Raw genomic sequence first — 16170 nt, 5'->3', positions numbered from 1 at the left:
TGCTCTTTACACAATATTAAGAATGAGGGAAATCCTAAAGGCATGGAAGGATTCCAAAAAACTGCATATGATAATGGCAAGCACACAATCCGTTTGTGTGTGTGTGTACATTTCACATATATGTACCGACATGAAATACATACACAAAATATACTTATACATATTATTACTATTATGTGGGATTCTGTTGGTTGCCTCAGGGAAACCTCCTAGAGCAGTGGTTGGCAACTTTTTCAGAGCCTTGGGCCAGAGCCACCTGGTTCAGGTGTGAGGCAGACTATTGTTCCAGTGTGACAACTGCTGCTACTTCTCATCTCTCAGCTGTTGCCCAAGTGAAGCCCTGGACCACTGCTGAACTCCTCCCCTCCCCACTTCTGGTTCTGTGGTTCAGATCAAGCTAGCGGGCAACATATTGCAGACGCTTTCCTAAAGGACTCCTAAAATATTAAAAGGGACAGTGGGCATATCCACACATGCATTAATGCATCTTTTCTAAATTTACATGCACATTAAATTTAGTACCTCTAGTGAGGGGTACTAAATGAATGCTCATAAGGTTGAGCTAATGCACAGTACTGCATTTGCACACTTTTTAGTGACAATGCACAGTAGGCTATTTTACTGCGCATTAGTGTAATGTCACGTGTTTTTACCTGACACTTTAATGTGCAGTAAAATAATCTACTGCACATTAAAGCACATGTGTAGGCACACCCACTATCAACTATTGTTCATTGAAAGGATGATAGGAAAACTGATGCTGATTTTGGTTTGTAAGTGTTTTGCGTTTTCCACTTTTGCCAATTGATTGGTTTGAAAATGTAGTCTGAATGGTTTTGAATTAAAAAAAAAAAAAAACAGCATTGCCAGGGTTGCCTATAGTTCTGCATGCTTTGGCTTGTTATGCTTTAATAATTAATGACTTGGCAATTAAACTATATAAGGGAATATTGCCAAAGAAAAAAATCCTATTAGCAACCTTTACATTTTTGGAAGTTGGCATTTTTAAAACCCGAATCAGACTTTACATTAACTATTTAATTAGCTATAGGTTTATTAAAATATTAGCTTTAAGTTGAAGGCTTTTCTGTATTTATATACTGCATGAGGATTACTTCTACAAAGTGTTGGCTTTTTTAAGACTATACTATAGTATATAAATGGAGAGAGAACCTACAGGTGCTTCCTGTTTTGTTAAATATCCTAAGATATTAACTATGCAAGTTACTTCCTGTTCTGTTTAGCTCAGAAATCTACTATAGTACATAATTTAGTTCCTTTTTTATATGAAATAATTTTTTTTTAAACCATCTGGATGGCTAAAATGTGAAACTGAGCCATGTTTGTTCTGGCTGGGTGGTAGATGAGCCTTAGTGTAGGGTTTCATAAAATATATTTGTGGTTTTATTACAGTATATACTATCCTCTAGCTGAGCCCCTTCCATTTTTAGGTAAGTTGAATTAGCTGGGAAAATGGCAAAAGATTTATATTCTTCTTAGTAACGGGGACTAATTCAAAATACAGCATAAAAATAGTGATGTTCTTCCTTGGTGCAACTTGATAATCTGTTCTTGGAAAACAGTTTTTGCATAACTACAAAGTATTGTGTAACCAGCCTTAGAGTAAGAAGCAAATTCTCAGCATTATACAGGAAATTGGAGGGTCAACTGTTTCATATGCCAGATGTCTATCCACTCTTGTTTCAAAACACATTAACATACATACAGAGTTATGTATTTGTATCTGTACAGAAGTTTCACATTTTATCATAACTTTTTTTACTCCTACATTCTTGTATGTCCATGAAGGTTTATGGGATTTGTCTCGATACGCAATTGTGCCTAGTTTTCGCTATTGAAGTTGGGGGAGAGGGGTTGTAGATAGGAGCACTAATAGTGAGCTACTGTGGAAAGATGACTGAAGGATCTGCATAGTGCATCTCAGTCCTTTCTTTCTACTTCTCTCTGTTCTGTTGGCTTGTTTCCTTCTAATCAAGCAGGATATGGTAGCAAAAGAGTAAAAAGTACTTCACTAGAATTTCTGCACAACAGCAGAGTAAGGGGGAAGCAACTTTTCCCTCACTTCAACTTCACCTGTAATGCCCCAAAAGTTGTTTCTCAGAATATGAGATAATACAGAAGGTATGTATGCATGGCCTGTGTAAAGGTTCTATGTAATGAGGTAATAAACCTTGCTACATGTCTTTCTTTTCTTTAGATGATTATCTGAGTAATAAACATAAGTAGTGGTCTAGTGGTGATTTGGGAGAAAAGCCTTTTTTATATTCTTTTAAGGTATAGATTCATAGATTCATAGATGTTAGGGTCGGAAGGGACCTCAATAGATCATCAAGTCCGACCCCCTGCATAAGCAGGAAAGAGTGCTGGGTCTAAATGACCCCAGCTAGATACTCGTCTAACCTCCTCTTGAAGACCCCCAGGGTAGGGGAGAGCACCACCTCCCTTGGGAGCCCGTTCCAGACCTTGGCCACTCGAACTGTGAAGAAGTTCTTCCTAATGTCCAGTCTAAATCTGCTCTCTGCTAGCTTGTGGCCATTGTTTCTTGTAACCCCCGGGGGCGCCTTGGTGAATAAATCCTCACCAATTCCCTTCTGTGCCCCCGTGATGAACTTATAGGCAGCCACAAGGTCGCCTCTCAACCTTCTCTTGCGGAGGCTGAAAAGGTCCAGTTTCTCTAGTCTCTCCTCGTAGGGCTTGGTCTGCAGGCCCTTGACCATACGAGTTGCCCTTCGCTGTACCCTCTCCAGGTTATCCGCATCCTTCTTGAAGTGTGGCGCCCAGAATTGCACGCAGTACTCCAACTGCGGTCTGACCAACGCCCTATAGAGGGGAAGTATCACCCCCCTGGACCTATTTGTCATGCATCTGCTGATGCACGATAAAGTGCCATTGGCTTTTCTGATGGCTTCGTCACACTGCCGGCTCATGTTCAACTTGGAGTCCACTAGGACTCCAAGATCCCTTTCCACCTCCGTGCCACCCAGCTGGTCATTCCCTAGGCTGTAGGTGTGCTGGACATTTTTCCTCCCTAGGTGCAGCACTTTGCATTTCTCCTTGTTGAACTGCATCCTGTTGTTTTCTGCCCACTTGTCCAGCCTATCCAGGTCTGCCTGCAGCTGTTCCCTGCCCTCCGGCGTGTCCACTTCTCCCCATAGCTTTGTGTCATCTGCAAACTTGGACAGACTACATTTCACTCCCACGTCCAAGTCGCTGATGAAGACATTAAAGAGTATCGGTCCAAGGACCGAACCCTGCGGGACCCCACTGCCCACACCCTTCCAGGTCGAGACCGACCCATGTACCACGACTCTTTGGGTGCGACCCTCTAGCCAATTCGCCACCCACTGGACTGTGCAGTCATCCACATCACAGCCTCTTAATTTGTTCACCAGTATGGGGTGGGATACCGTATCGAAGGCCTTCCTGAAGTCCAGGTATACGACATCCACCCCTCCTCCTGTGTCCAGGCGTTTCGTAACCTGGTCATAGAAAGAGACTAGGTTGGTCAGGCACGATCTGCCCGCCACAAACCCATGCTGGTTTCCCCTCAGCATAATTTGTCCTGCCGGGCTCTCACAAATGTGAGCCTTGATAATTTTTTCAAAGACTTTACCAAGGATGGAGGTGAGACTGACCGGCCTATAGTTGCCCGGGTCCTCCTTCCTCCCCTTTTTGAAAATGGGGACCACGTTAGCCCTTTTCCAGTCCTCCGGGACTTGGCCCGTGCGCCACGAGCATTCGAATATTCCCGCCAGTGGCTCTGCAATGACGTCGGCCAGTGCCTTCAGCACCCTCGGATGGAGCCCATCCGGGCCTGCCGACTTAAAGGCATCTAGTTCCTCCAAGTGACTCTGCACCACCTCAGGATCTACGCATGGAAGTCTGGCGCCTTGCTGCTGCCTCTCTACAACCCCAGTGAGAGACTTGTCGTGCCCCTCGCTTAGGAACACTGAGGCAAAGAACTCGTTGAGGAGTTCAGCCTTGTCCCCTCTATCTGTCACCAATTGCTTCTGCCCATTTAGCAGGGGTCCCATTCCTCCCTGGGCCTTCCTTTTACTCCCTATGTATCTAAAAAACAATTTCTTGTTGTCCTTTACTTGGGTTGCCATCCTCAGCTCCATGGTAGCTTTGGCCCGCCTAACTGCCTCCCTACAAGCACGAGCAGAGGAGGTATATTCATCTTTAGTGATCTCACCCTGTTTCCACTTTTTATGTGCTCCCCTTTTGGCCCTTAGGCTGCCCTGGATTTCTCTGGTCAGCCATGGAAGCCTCCTGGCCCCTTTCCCTCTTTTGCCTCGCTCGGGGATCGTCTTGCTTTGTGCCCAAAGGATCGTTTCCTTTAGGCACAGCCACCCTTCTTGGGCACCCATCCCATCAAAACTCCTACTCTGCAGTGCTTCCTTGACTAATCGCCTGAGTGCAATGAGATCAGCTTTCCTAAAGTCTAGCACTTTCACCCTACTAGTTACCTTACCCACTCGCCGTCTTATGTTGAATTCTATTATTAGGTGATCACTGTCTCCCAGATAGGGGACCTCCAAATCGGTAGCTATCATGTCATCTCCCGTTGCCAATACCAGATCCAGTATGGCATTCCCCCTAGTGGGACCATACACCTCCTGTGTCAGGTGGAGGTCCTGTACACAAGTTAGAAACCTGCGTGAGCAATGGGACCTTGCTGTCTGCGTCTCCCAGCAGATGTCCGGGTAGTTTAGGTCCCCCATGACTACCGCCTCTTTAGCTTTTATGGTCTCCGAGAGTTGCCTCAGGGGCCCCGCATCTATTTCTTCCCCTTGGTGTGGGGGTCTGTAACAGACCCCTACCACCAAATCCCTTTCTCCTTGCCCCCCATGTAGCCTAACCCACAATCCTTCTACTTCCTCAGCCTCGGATTCTGTCTTGATGAGGGTTGATGTATATTGCTCACTGACATAAAGTGCAAGTATATATTACTACAACCAATAACAACAAAGTTGTTACAGCAACTTGGCTGCATTTTACTTTCACGTTGACTTTTAGAGCAACGTGTGTTGCACATTCTGGCAAGAGTGGCCTTTAACCTGCTGGTTTGAGAAGTAAATCACATTTGGAGTCTGAGAAACTGGATGTATTTAAAAAAATGGCAAATTTCAATTCAGATTGCCAGCACTTTTAACAGATCTAGGTACTTTCAAGGTTCCTTAAGAAATCACTTTATAAATATCTGTCTCAGATTTAAAAGCCTCAAAGCTCCATCATGTTGGAAAGGATAAGGAATACTAAAGTAAGCAGAGCCAGTGGACCTATAGGAACAATAGTAGATCTTATCAAAGTACTTTGCCAAAGAGGGAATAGAATGGCCCTAGAACATAAAACAACAGATTTGGAAGGAGGAACGCATGGTAATAGATCTGGGGCATAGTATTATAGTGCTCATTTACATGCCTAAAGCTGTTCCAATAGAGTATGTTACTTTGTAGAAGAATAAGCTACTACTCTTAAATATATGGGAACTGAAAGGAGAGTGTAGCAATAACAAAGGGCAAGGACTAGCACCATATGTAGGTAGAATAATACAAATACCTGAGCACCAACACAAATAATGAAGTAATCAGAGAATGAGTAAGTGTGGTATGGAAAAAATAGAGACAAATATGTGGGGTCTTGTGTAATTGGATGCCAATCGGATTTAAATGCAAACTGTATAAGATAAGAGCAAGTATGATATGTGAGGAGGAATCCTGGGCTAAGAGAAGATACTAGAAAGAGTAGAAATGAGAATGTTGATAAGGATTGTGGGAGTCGGCCATAAGAACATAGTGAAAAGTGACAGTATCAAGACGCATCTGGCAGTATGATAAATCATCAAGAAGGTCAGAAGAGCTAGGTCTTAATGACCTTGTAAGGTTGCAAAGGTTTGGCCTTAAAATGGGCAGGACAGAAAGCCTATTTGTGCAAATGATCTATGAGGTAATCTCAGCTAGCAGTACTCTGAGAGGATGACCCAAGGATAGACATGAAAAGACAACTTTGGGAAAGATTAGAGAAATGAGCATCTAACCAGAGGATGCAGCAGATTGTAACAAGTGGAGAACGTTATCTGAAGAGCTGATCCTAACCCATGGTGGGAGCCACAGCCATAAAGATAATGACCCATATTAAGTAATGCCATAATGACCCATGGTCAAAAGTAGTAATAATCTATTCTGATCTCCTAAATATTGCAGGCCATTAAATTTTACGGTTATCCTAAACTGAGCCTCTAAAATTGTTCGACTAAAGCCTTTCTTTCAACAAAGCATTCAGAGATGAGGCATCCATTACATTCCATGATAATTTGTTTCAAAGGCTAGTTATCCTTACTGCACCTAATCTCTAATTTGGATTTATTTCGTTTCAGAATCCACCTATTCATTTTTATTTTTATTTTTTTTCACTAAAGAGCCTGTTAGCGTCCTGTGGGGGGTTTTTTTTCCTTTCAGTCTTGTTTTTGATAGAGCTCTTAGACTGCATCCACACATGCGTGGACTTTTGGTTCCCCAGGGACAGCTAGCAGTGGCACACCTTGTGCCACTTCTAGTTGTCCCTGGGGAATGCCTGTGGCACACGTGCTCTGGTGTGCAGCAGGTCACATTGGGTGGGGTAGGGGATGCTGGGGCCAGCACTAGGCTGGCCCCAGCAGCCTTACCTGGGGTCCTGGGGGTTTCCTGGGGCTGCAGCAGTGGTGATCCTGCCATGTGGAGCCTGGCCAGCAGCCGCAGTGCAGCTCCAGCCAGCCAGGTTCTGGTTTTGATCAGTGCATACTACCCCCATGTTCGCCACTCTGCTTTTTTTCCCCCCACGTTGTCAAAAGTAGTAGCAATCTATTCTGCAAGCCAGGTGGGTGGGGGGATGGAGATGCAGGGGTCAAAATTGCCCCCTGCGCTGCCCTCTTGAGGAGAACAACTGAGTGTGCGGTATGTGGTGCAGCAGTCATGTCTGAGGCACCACATATCTAATGGTTGTGCTTGTCTGGATGTGGCTTTAGTCGCTCACTATAAGGCATTTTCTGCAGCCCTCCCATCATTTTAGGACTCCTTCTCCATCAGTTTTTCAACAGCATTTTAAATATGGGTTCCAGATCTGAACATGGATTTTAGCACTGGCCTCGCAGATGCTCTAGACAGCATTCAGATCAGCAACCTGATCCTTTTGCATATACTACTTACTACTTTCAACAGCCATTTAGCTCAGAGCTTTGTCAGATCTTATGCTAAGCTAAACAGATGTTAATCAGCTTATTGTTGTTTGGCCTAGTGGAGTAAGGCGCATGGTAAGGTGAAAGACCTACTCTGACTGCCCCTCACCTTCCTGCCTGCCTGCTGTGATGAGCTGCTACCATGGTGGCTCCTCTAGGAAGTGAGTCCATGCCGACCATGGAAGGGTTCAGCCCAGGGTAGCCCCCCTGACCTGACTTCCTTGGTGTGGTGCACCAGCAGTGGCTTATTGTAGCAGGCAGGTGGGGTGGCTATTCAGTGTACTGCATAATGCCCTGTCCTGTGCAGGCCTGGCTGCTGGCAGCTGCAGTGTCAGGATTTCAGAGCACCAACTGGAAGCCAGGTGGGCAGGGGGATGGATGTGAGGGAGCAGAGGTGTCTGCACGCTATGCAGCCCTGCACAGCCCTGGCTGCGGCAGAGTGGAGCAATGTGGGGCTCAGTCTTCCATCCTCAGGCTCCTGGTGGCAGCTGGCAGCTGGATATGATCAATTGTTGGGCCAGATACAGCCTGCAGACCATATTTTGCCCACCCCTGCCATAACTCCTAGTCCTGCCCCTGCTTATCGAAGCCCTAGTGGCAAGTCACAGCCTTGTGTGGGGAGGAGGGGAAGACAGTCAAAGCACGTTTTTCACCTTACCATGTGACTGTTCCACTCAGACAAACAACACTAAGCCTGTTAATATTTGTTTGGCTTGCAGTGTAAGGTCTTGTGGCTCCTGGGCTCCCACCAAACCACTGACTCCCCTGGTGGCTTCTGCTACTGCAGTGGCTGTGGTCTCTAGGTTTCCCCTCTTTCCTCCTGCTTCTGCTGTCCTATCTAGGAGCAGGCAGCAAAAGGACCCTGTACTCTTGGAAATAGGGGAGATGGCAAAAAAGGGGCCAGGTTGCCCACATTCTGCATGCAGCTGGCAAGGAGGTAACACTGCTTGCACTGTGCACATTACCTGAGGACCTCCTCCATCTAGAAGCTAGACAGCTCTGGCATAGAGATACTGTGCAATCATTACTGAGCAGTAGGGACTAGCAAGAGCCCAGTGGAGCTCCACATAGCAGATAGGATAGAGCTGTTGGGGACAGTACTGTCCTATGGCAAAGTAATTATGTGCATTGAAAAGCACATGTAGACGGTGACAGGGGCTAGCTGGGGGATGAAGGTGCTAAAGTGCAGGGGCTGCCAGTCACCTATCTGTACTTTAGCACCCTTGTGCCTCAGCCAGCCTCTCCCCTGCCACCCAGAGCCTGGGGCTGACCCCCCCCCCCCCCCCCCCGTTGGTCTAATAAAAAATATCACATCTACTCAAAGAACCTTGCCTGCCTATGTCCTTAGACCAACACGGCTACAACCAAAAGCCCAGCTTGATTAATACATGCACTCCAATTTGGGGAAGCTGTTTTTTGTGGGGAAGTGCATTTTGTATGCAAGGAAAATATGGAAATTTTAGAGTGTCTCTTTATATCATGTTTTGTATTGAAAGGGTTTTTGTGCGTCTCTAAATTCACCATTATTTATTAATTGTAATAAATACTGAATTTGTATCAACTCTCATTGTATGTGGTGGGGAGAGATCCTTTAACTTTTAAAGAGCGGCAGTTCTGCTGCAGTGTTACTGGTAAACTTCCTTTAGCATTGCCTATGGCAGCACACACTTGGAACTAAATCATAAAGGTGAAGTAAGGGTAGTACCGTGATGAGATGGGATGAGTGATTGAGCATCTACCTACTTCCAGTTCTGTCCAATGAACAATATAAATAGAGGATATATTTTTTTTAATGTTTAACCATTTACAGTAATTAGGTGTTGCTTGTCACTTGAAATGTTTAATTACAAGTGAAATCTTTCATATTGCTTCTATAGTTCATGAGGCAGGAAACTAAAATGCATACATTCTAATGAAACATGAAGATAGTCATTTAATTCAAACAAGAAAACAGTTATTACTGCAGTTCAGTAAAGAAAAATATACTGTAAGTAGCAAAAATCCACATATTTACCAACACACAAATAAATTAACTATTCAAAGGCAGTGTTGGCAGTATAAGGATGTAAGCAACTAAGTAAACATACTTACATGTACTATTGACTCAGTGAGGTGAATTTGCAGTCAACTAATTGAATTTCAAACAGTTGTTTTTGCCTTGTGTCTTCTGCAGAAATGGGTCATGTACATAAATGTAAATTTTAAATATGAGCTACTCCTAAAGTGTGGTTGGGCAGACAAGGTTCTTTGGGTAAATGTGATATCTTTTATTAGACCACTAATTAGTTGGAAAAATTGTACTTTGCAAGCTTTTGGATACAAACACCCTTCTTCAGGCAAAGGGAGAGTAACTTTCCCTCAGAGCCATGATGGTTCAGGATATACAGATTTCCCTCGCCAACCACGGTTTTGAGTATCCACGCTTAATATTCTATATACCATTTTAGTTACCATGGTATACAGTTTTGAGTAACCACGGTTTTCCATGGCCACGTATCAGCCCACCACCTGCCATTTTTCCTATAAGCCTTTTGTCTTGCCAACCACGTGAACTTTCAGGAACCTAACCCCAGCAATTGGCAAGGAAAACCTATATGCAAGAGGCAAGGATTTTTGTGGGTGATATTTTTTTTATTGCACCAACTGCATACCATGCAATAAAAGATGTCATCCACAATAATCCTTGCTTCTTGCATCTATCATGAATAGTCGGAGGGGAAAAAAAACATGACAGAGTGAAGACATTAAAGAAGGGGGGGGCAGGGGTTTGCAACAAAGCTTGCTAAATACTTTAACTTCATTATCAGCTTTTAGTTAATTAGCCCTATCAAGGTAGAAAAATGCAGTCTTCAGGAGCTACCAGGATTGTCTTTGGAAGAGTATGAACTGTTAGGTAAAAAGTTGGAAGTTGAATTCCTGGTTCTGCCAGTCTCTTCTGTGAATAAAACTTCCCTTCTCTTTTTGTTGTCATTCTTAATTCATTGTCAGTGTTTCAAAATCCTCTCTACTGCTCTATAGTATTAAGCATGGAGTGAACAAGATGCAGCGTGACTTAACCTTAAACAAAAAACCCCTCTGAAATACATTTTTACCTATGTATTACTAAGCTTGCAGTTACAGTTGTTAAGTAGTTTTATTGGTGCTTATCAATACAAAAGTATTGCTGAAATTTTAAATACTCAGGTTTTGGGTATGTCAGATTTTAAAAACCCTGTATTTCTTTTTTATTGTTTTGTATAGTAAAAATTAAAAATAATTCTTCCAAAACTTGGTGGAAAAATAAACATACACAACATAATCATTTTGTTGTATTTGCCATAAGCATTGTAGTCTCTTGATAAACTATGTGAATACACTTGTATGTAGACTTTTGATCAGATTTCTCTGAAGAATTTGATTAGAATAAATACTTATCTCTGTGTATTTTCAGGTAACATTCAAGGAGCAACAATAGTAGATGCCTTGGATACGCTATATATCATGGAAATGAAAGATGAATTCAAAGAAGCCAAAGAATGGGTGGAAAAAAACTTAGATTTCAATGTGGTAAGTACTGTATAGTTGTGCAGTTTTTTTCTGGACTTACCCATGGACCAACAAAGGACAAGTTTGTATTGGGATAGGCACTGTACAGACTAATATGCTCTGTCCTACAGAGCTTACAATATAAATAGAAAAGACAGGAATACAGCACAAAGGAGGCAGTGAGTGGTAAATGCCACGCAAGTATCGCAGTTTGAGGATATGATTGCTGTTACGATTGTTAGGAGGGCAATAGCTACCTGGATGGTGTGATGAAAGAGGCTGAGTGGGCTGAGTTCTAGCCTGCAGTTCTGGTGGGACCACTTTGGCGGTGGGATCAGTGTAAGCACTTTGTTGTAAAAAGGCCCTGAAAATAATTTCAGATACTGGACACCTTTATGCCCTTTTCACCCCAGTGGCAGATGGCCTGACAGCAGGCCAGAGACTGCTCTCTCTTTCATTACTTATTTCATTTTGCTGTGTTGTTCTGAGGTTAATACTATAGTTTTGTAACCATTTTGTTGCAAGGGTGGCTTATTGTGTCTGAAGAGAAAGTGAGGCTCTGAGAGCTGAATGGAAAGGAAGGGATAGTCTAAGGGGGGAAATGAGGAGAAAATGCTAGGGAAGGCACAGAGAGAGAAAGATAAGAGTCCTAGGAAGACCAGAGGGAACTGCCATGTCACAACAAAGACCTGTTTTTGAAGCAAGGTAAGCTGTGCTGTTTGGGTGTCAGTATTCTGACACCCTCTGCCCTTTGAAGATGATCCCCCCCCACCCCCAAAAAGAATTGACCAAAAAGGAGGAGCTCTCTGGCAGGGCTACAGTTAAGGACAAAGAGCCTAGGTTTGAGCCAGAGACTTGCTACCTGAGAGTCTGTGCTAGAGCTGGCTTCATGGGGATCTTGAAGGAGGGAGGCCAAATAAGGCTGCTTCTTGGGGAGTCTTAAAGCACAACTTCCCTACAAGTGGTGTTGATCTATGACAGACAAAAAAGGGAAGACAGGATTTGGCTTTTACTTACTTTATCATGAACTGCAAACACGTCAGTTGTTTGGGGAAAATACAGGCTGCTGGTGTGGGTGTTAACTTTAGGTATGCACACTTTAAAAAACGTCCTGTTTCTATACAGGAAACACAATCTACAAATTAAATTAACTTATCTTTCTCTAATAATAATTTAATGTACCACAAATCCCACTTTGGACTATGGTGCATTCTTATAACAGAAGTGGAGTTGAATTCCATGAAGTTGATATGAGCAAGGTTTTTGCATGACCCTTTTCATTGTGCTGTTGACTTCAGGAGTGCAACAGTTTAGAGGCGCTTTAAAATCTCTCTTGTTTTTAGAACTTCTTAAATGATATAATTTAACCATTTTTGAGTTTGTGTCACCTTTCTCTTCCTCCTTATGTTAAACCAATAATCTAGATCTTTCATTGCATGAACATGCAACAATTTGTATGAGAAACAGTTGTGATGCTGTATATGTGATACGTGCAAGATTTTGTATTAGAAAGTATTGACCTCTGTGCCTGAAGGGGAAGAAATGTGGTATGGTCACGCACTAATTCTGTCCCTTAAAGATTTTTATGCGGAGACTTCTAGAATACTCAATTTCCTGTTATATCGGTAGCTAAACCTCAGTGTTGCATTTATTATAAAAAATATGTGCAACAACAAAGTGTTATATAATTTATAAATACTACTCTAAATAAACACTCAATTTAATTTGGAGTAGCATAATAAAGCTTCATATTTACATAGATATCACTGGGATAACTGGCCCATATATGTGTAGTATGTGCTATAAACTATTTAGCTGGACCGTACTACCCTTTTCCAACTAGTTTTTCACAGTTTAACTTAGTAATATGATGCATAATGATTAACATTTCACTTACCATTAACTGATTAATGAACATTCTGGCAAAAGTAAGTAAATATCATTCAGTCTTGCATGTTTTCTGTCTTCTGGACAGAAAAAAGCCCTGTAAAAATGACTTCAGTGCTGCGTGTGCATCTGAAAACAACAAAGTAGGAGGTTGTACAGCTGTTCTTGGGATCATTCCATATAACTAATGCTCTTCTTTCCCTATTTCTGTGCCTTAGTCACCATTTAAAACAGAATATAGTGTTCCTTTGGACTTCAGCTCCCTGACTAGATCCATTAAGATAAAGGTTACCTAATTAAATATTCCTAGATGTTGTAAGAGAAGCTTTTTGAGCACACGAAATCCCATTTTGGGAGAGAACTTCTTGATGCAATAGCATCAGAGCTGTAGATAAAGAGTGTGCTGCTGATAACTCCAAGGTTGCAGATTCGATGTTGGGTTGCACTAGAAGATGATATCTTGAGGTTGCTTCCATCCTTACTTATCTATGATGATAAACTATTACTTAGCAGTGAAGCCTGCATGTGTTCCTTGTGGAACCCTTTGCTGTTTAATGGAACATTTTAAGGGGTGGTACTTTACATAGTTAATTGCATTAATGTTATACATAGTACCCCAGTATCCTTTATATTTCCATTTAATCAAGAAGGACACAGGTGCCAAGTAATAATTCAGTTTCTTCTGTTCACTTCCTCACCACACATGCAAGGAAACTACCAGGCAATTTATATCCTGATCGTTTTTAACCTGTAACCTTTTACAAAGCAGCTGAGTTGCATACAAGTTGAGTCGGTTTCAAACAATGTTGTCTTGACTAGTTTTTCAAATTAAACTCTGTTTTAGTTAAAAATGCTGGTATTTTATCCAGATTTGGTATTTGTAGTTTCTCTCCTCAGGTTCAAAACCTGGAGTGATCCAAACAAGAGCAGGCTTCATCAGTTTTTCATTTGCTCATAAATTCCTGAAATATCTAATATTATATACCTTTTGCATAACTTTGTATACACTGAATTTTTTTATGTTCTTGCAACCTGCTAAATGTACAAAAGGGATTTTTTTTTTTTTTTTTACTTAATTGAATTGCAGAGGCTGTCTCTAAAAATTGCCCATGACACAAGCTCTAGTTCACATGAAACTCATCTCTTCTTGACACGTTCATTTCATTTCTTCACAGTGTACAATTGGTAACTTTTTAAGAAAATGTAGTTGAAGTATTATTCTAATATTATAAAAGCCTTAGTCTGTCTGTCCATAATGCTTTATTCGCACTCTGATTGGTTGTCTGAACCCAGACCCAGGGGGGAGATAAATTAGAACTGGCCCTGATGCAGTTGAGGGGGGGAGCAGGGCCAAACCCCAAGTGGCAGGGGCAGGGTGGGGGGAGGGACCTGGACGAGGGGGGAGTGGATACGGGGCTCCATCCCTGCCCCCCTCCACCCCTTGGTCATTCTTGACAGGCAATTTGCTAGTATTATTATATAAGATAGTAAATGTGTCAAGCTAAGAAACATGGTTCTTAATATCTGCATGGATTTCTGGGGCAAAACCAATGTTTCTAATATTTCTAGTCCCTACCATCTCTAAAAAATTATAAAGCAAGGGGTTTTCAACATTTGTTCCATCTCACATTATTTGGTTAGAATTAAATCGTTCTCCTTAGCTGGATATTTATATTAACAGATGTGTACTTGCTAAAGGAGCCATCCAAATATGAGTTTATGGAACAAACCAGAGTGAATTTTTTTTTATCAGATTAGTAGAGCTATAAATTCTGAACTGAACAACTAAAACTTAATAAACTAGTCTTCAAATAGATTACTTTTCATTGCTTACAATTCTCAAGGTTCTGAGGAGGCAAACCTTTTTTTTTTTCTTTTTAGACATTGTCATTCCCCTATGACAAGTACTGTTTTTTTTGGTATCCTTTTATAGCTTGAGTGCCAGCATCATTGCTTGGAAACCCTTACATTTTTTTAATATTATCTACTGAAAATCACACTTGTTTGCATACTTGTCAGACAAGTGTGAACCTATTATTGTAGGTGGGGTCTGGTAAATATGAGACGGTCCTCTTCATTTGTTTGTAATTATATCAAATCATTTAGCTTGACATTTTTCATGGTTTACAACTTTCTTGGGCAACATTTTTATTTATTTATTTTGGAAGATTCAGCCCAAAATAAAGGAGCCATTGCTAAGAACAAAACCAGAGGGAAAATATTTTCTTTCTTTGTTTAATTCTGACCTCCTTTTGAGAATTGCATCCCTATAGTTCAGAGATTAAACTCTACCTGTGGAAGGAGTATGATCATTATATCACTGATGTTGTGTTTTGCTTTCCCCAAGAGAATCCACCCAAATTAGGCCCAAAGTTATAAGTATTTTGTAAAGTCCCAATTTAGTCATGCTCTGGGATTGAAAAAAAATTCACGGACAAAATCTGGGTAGTCAGTTCATCTTTACTGTGTACACAAATTCCTTCTCCATGCCTTGCACGGGCATTCCAGTCAGTGCATCACCCCCACCTAGCAACTGAGCACAACCCTGCCCTGGGTTGTAGCTCCAACCTGCTTCAGGCCAAGGACAATGACCTGAGAGTCAGAAGCCTGTTTTTTCCTGTCATGTGATATTTTTAATATCTTTTGACAAGCAAAGCTGGTTTCAAGCTAGATCAGTATTTCCCACGTGTTGCCTGTAATTTTGCAGTGCTCTGTATGTTCCTTTGTTTTGCTTTTATTCAGCATGCAGTGCCTCACAGGAAACGCATAGGCTTTGTGGAGTCTCTACCCTTCCTTGAGGCTTTACTCTACAATGCAAGACAATCTGATTCATAGCATCCAGGCAGTTTGAGGAGGAAGTCACCAGACTCTAACATGAAGGTGCAGAAGATGAAAGAATAGTTTAGGAAACAGAGCCTAATAAGACATGGGAAGGATTAGGGATTAGGAGGTGGGAGTTGGTAAAGGTGAGGAAAATGAGGCTAGAAATAGTGTTGCAAAATGAAGTGAATCAGCTGTGTTCTGCAACAGTTGATCCACTTCATTGGGTGAAACACATCATCTGTTATCCCTCCCACTGATCTTGCAGGACAATGGGCAATGTGTTCCCTGCTTTCAGAGATGTGCCCTCTGCAATCTCCAGGGTTCCCAGAGATTGCTGAGGGAAGCACATCTCTAGAAGCAGGGAACCCCAACTTTCCCTGTTTCCAGAGTTGCAGCCCAGATGTCTCGGGGGCATGGCTCTGGAAGTGAAGAAAGCTGGGATGCTCCAGTGCAGTCCTGGGACTGGGGCTGTCAATCTATTGGTGGGGAGCAGGAAATGGGGTATGGGGGAGATAAATTAGAACTGAATGAGCATAAAGTTTGGGGCTTTAATGAGGAGCTAGAGGATGGAAGAGACTGAATTAGATCAGGAGCAGGTTGGAGAGTGTAGGGTAGAAGGCATCAAGTATAGCATTATGGAACAGGCAGAAAATTCTGTAATCATCTAGAAAACTCTCCTTACACAAGATTTGGATGGA

General features: G+C 42.2%; 1 protein-coding gene across 1 annotated transcript in view; it reads left to right on the top strand.

The window, feature by feature from the left end:
• Positions 1 to 16170, top strand: part of MAN1A1 (mannosidase alpha class 1A member 1) — a 246587-nt gene that overhangs the window by 62537 nt on the left and 167880 nt on the right. The window contains exon 3 of the mRNA XM_019479484.2: positions 10668 to 10783. Within this exon, the coding sequence (XP_019335029.2) occupies positions 10668 to 10783 (116 nt within the window). The remainder of the gene's footprint in view (positions 1 to 10667; positions 10784 to 16170) is intronic.

Source organism: Alligator mississippiensis, chromosome 1 (genome assembly GCF_030867095.1).
Source record: "Alligator mississippiensis isolate rAllMis1 chromosome 1, rAllMis1, whole genome shotgun sequence".
In the NCBI taxonomy this organism is placed as follows: Eukaryota; Metazoa; Chordata; order Crocodylia; family Alligatoridae; genus Alligator; species Alligator mississippiensis.
Note: the sequence above shows the minus strand (reverse complement) of the source record. Positions and strands in the feature narration are given on the sequence as shown.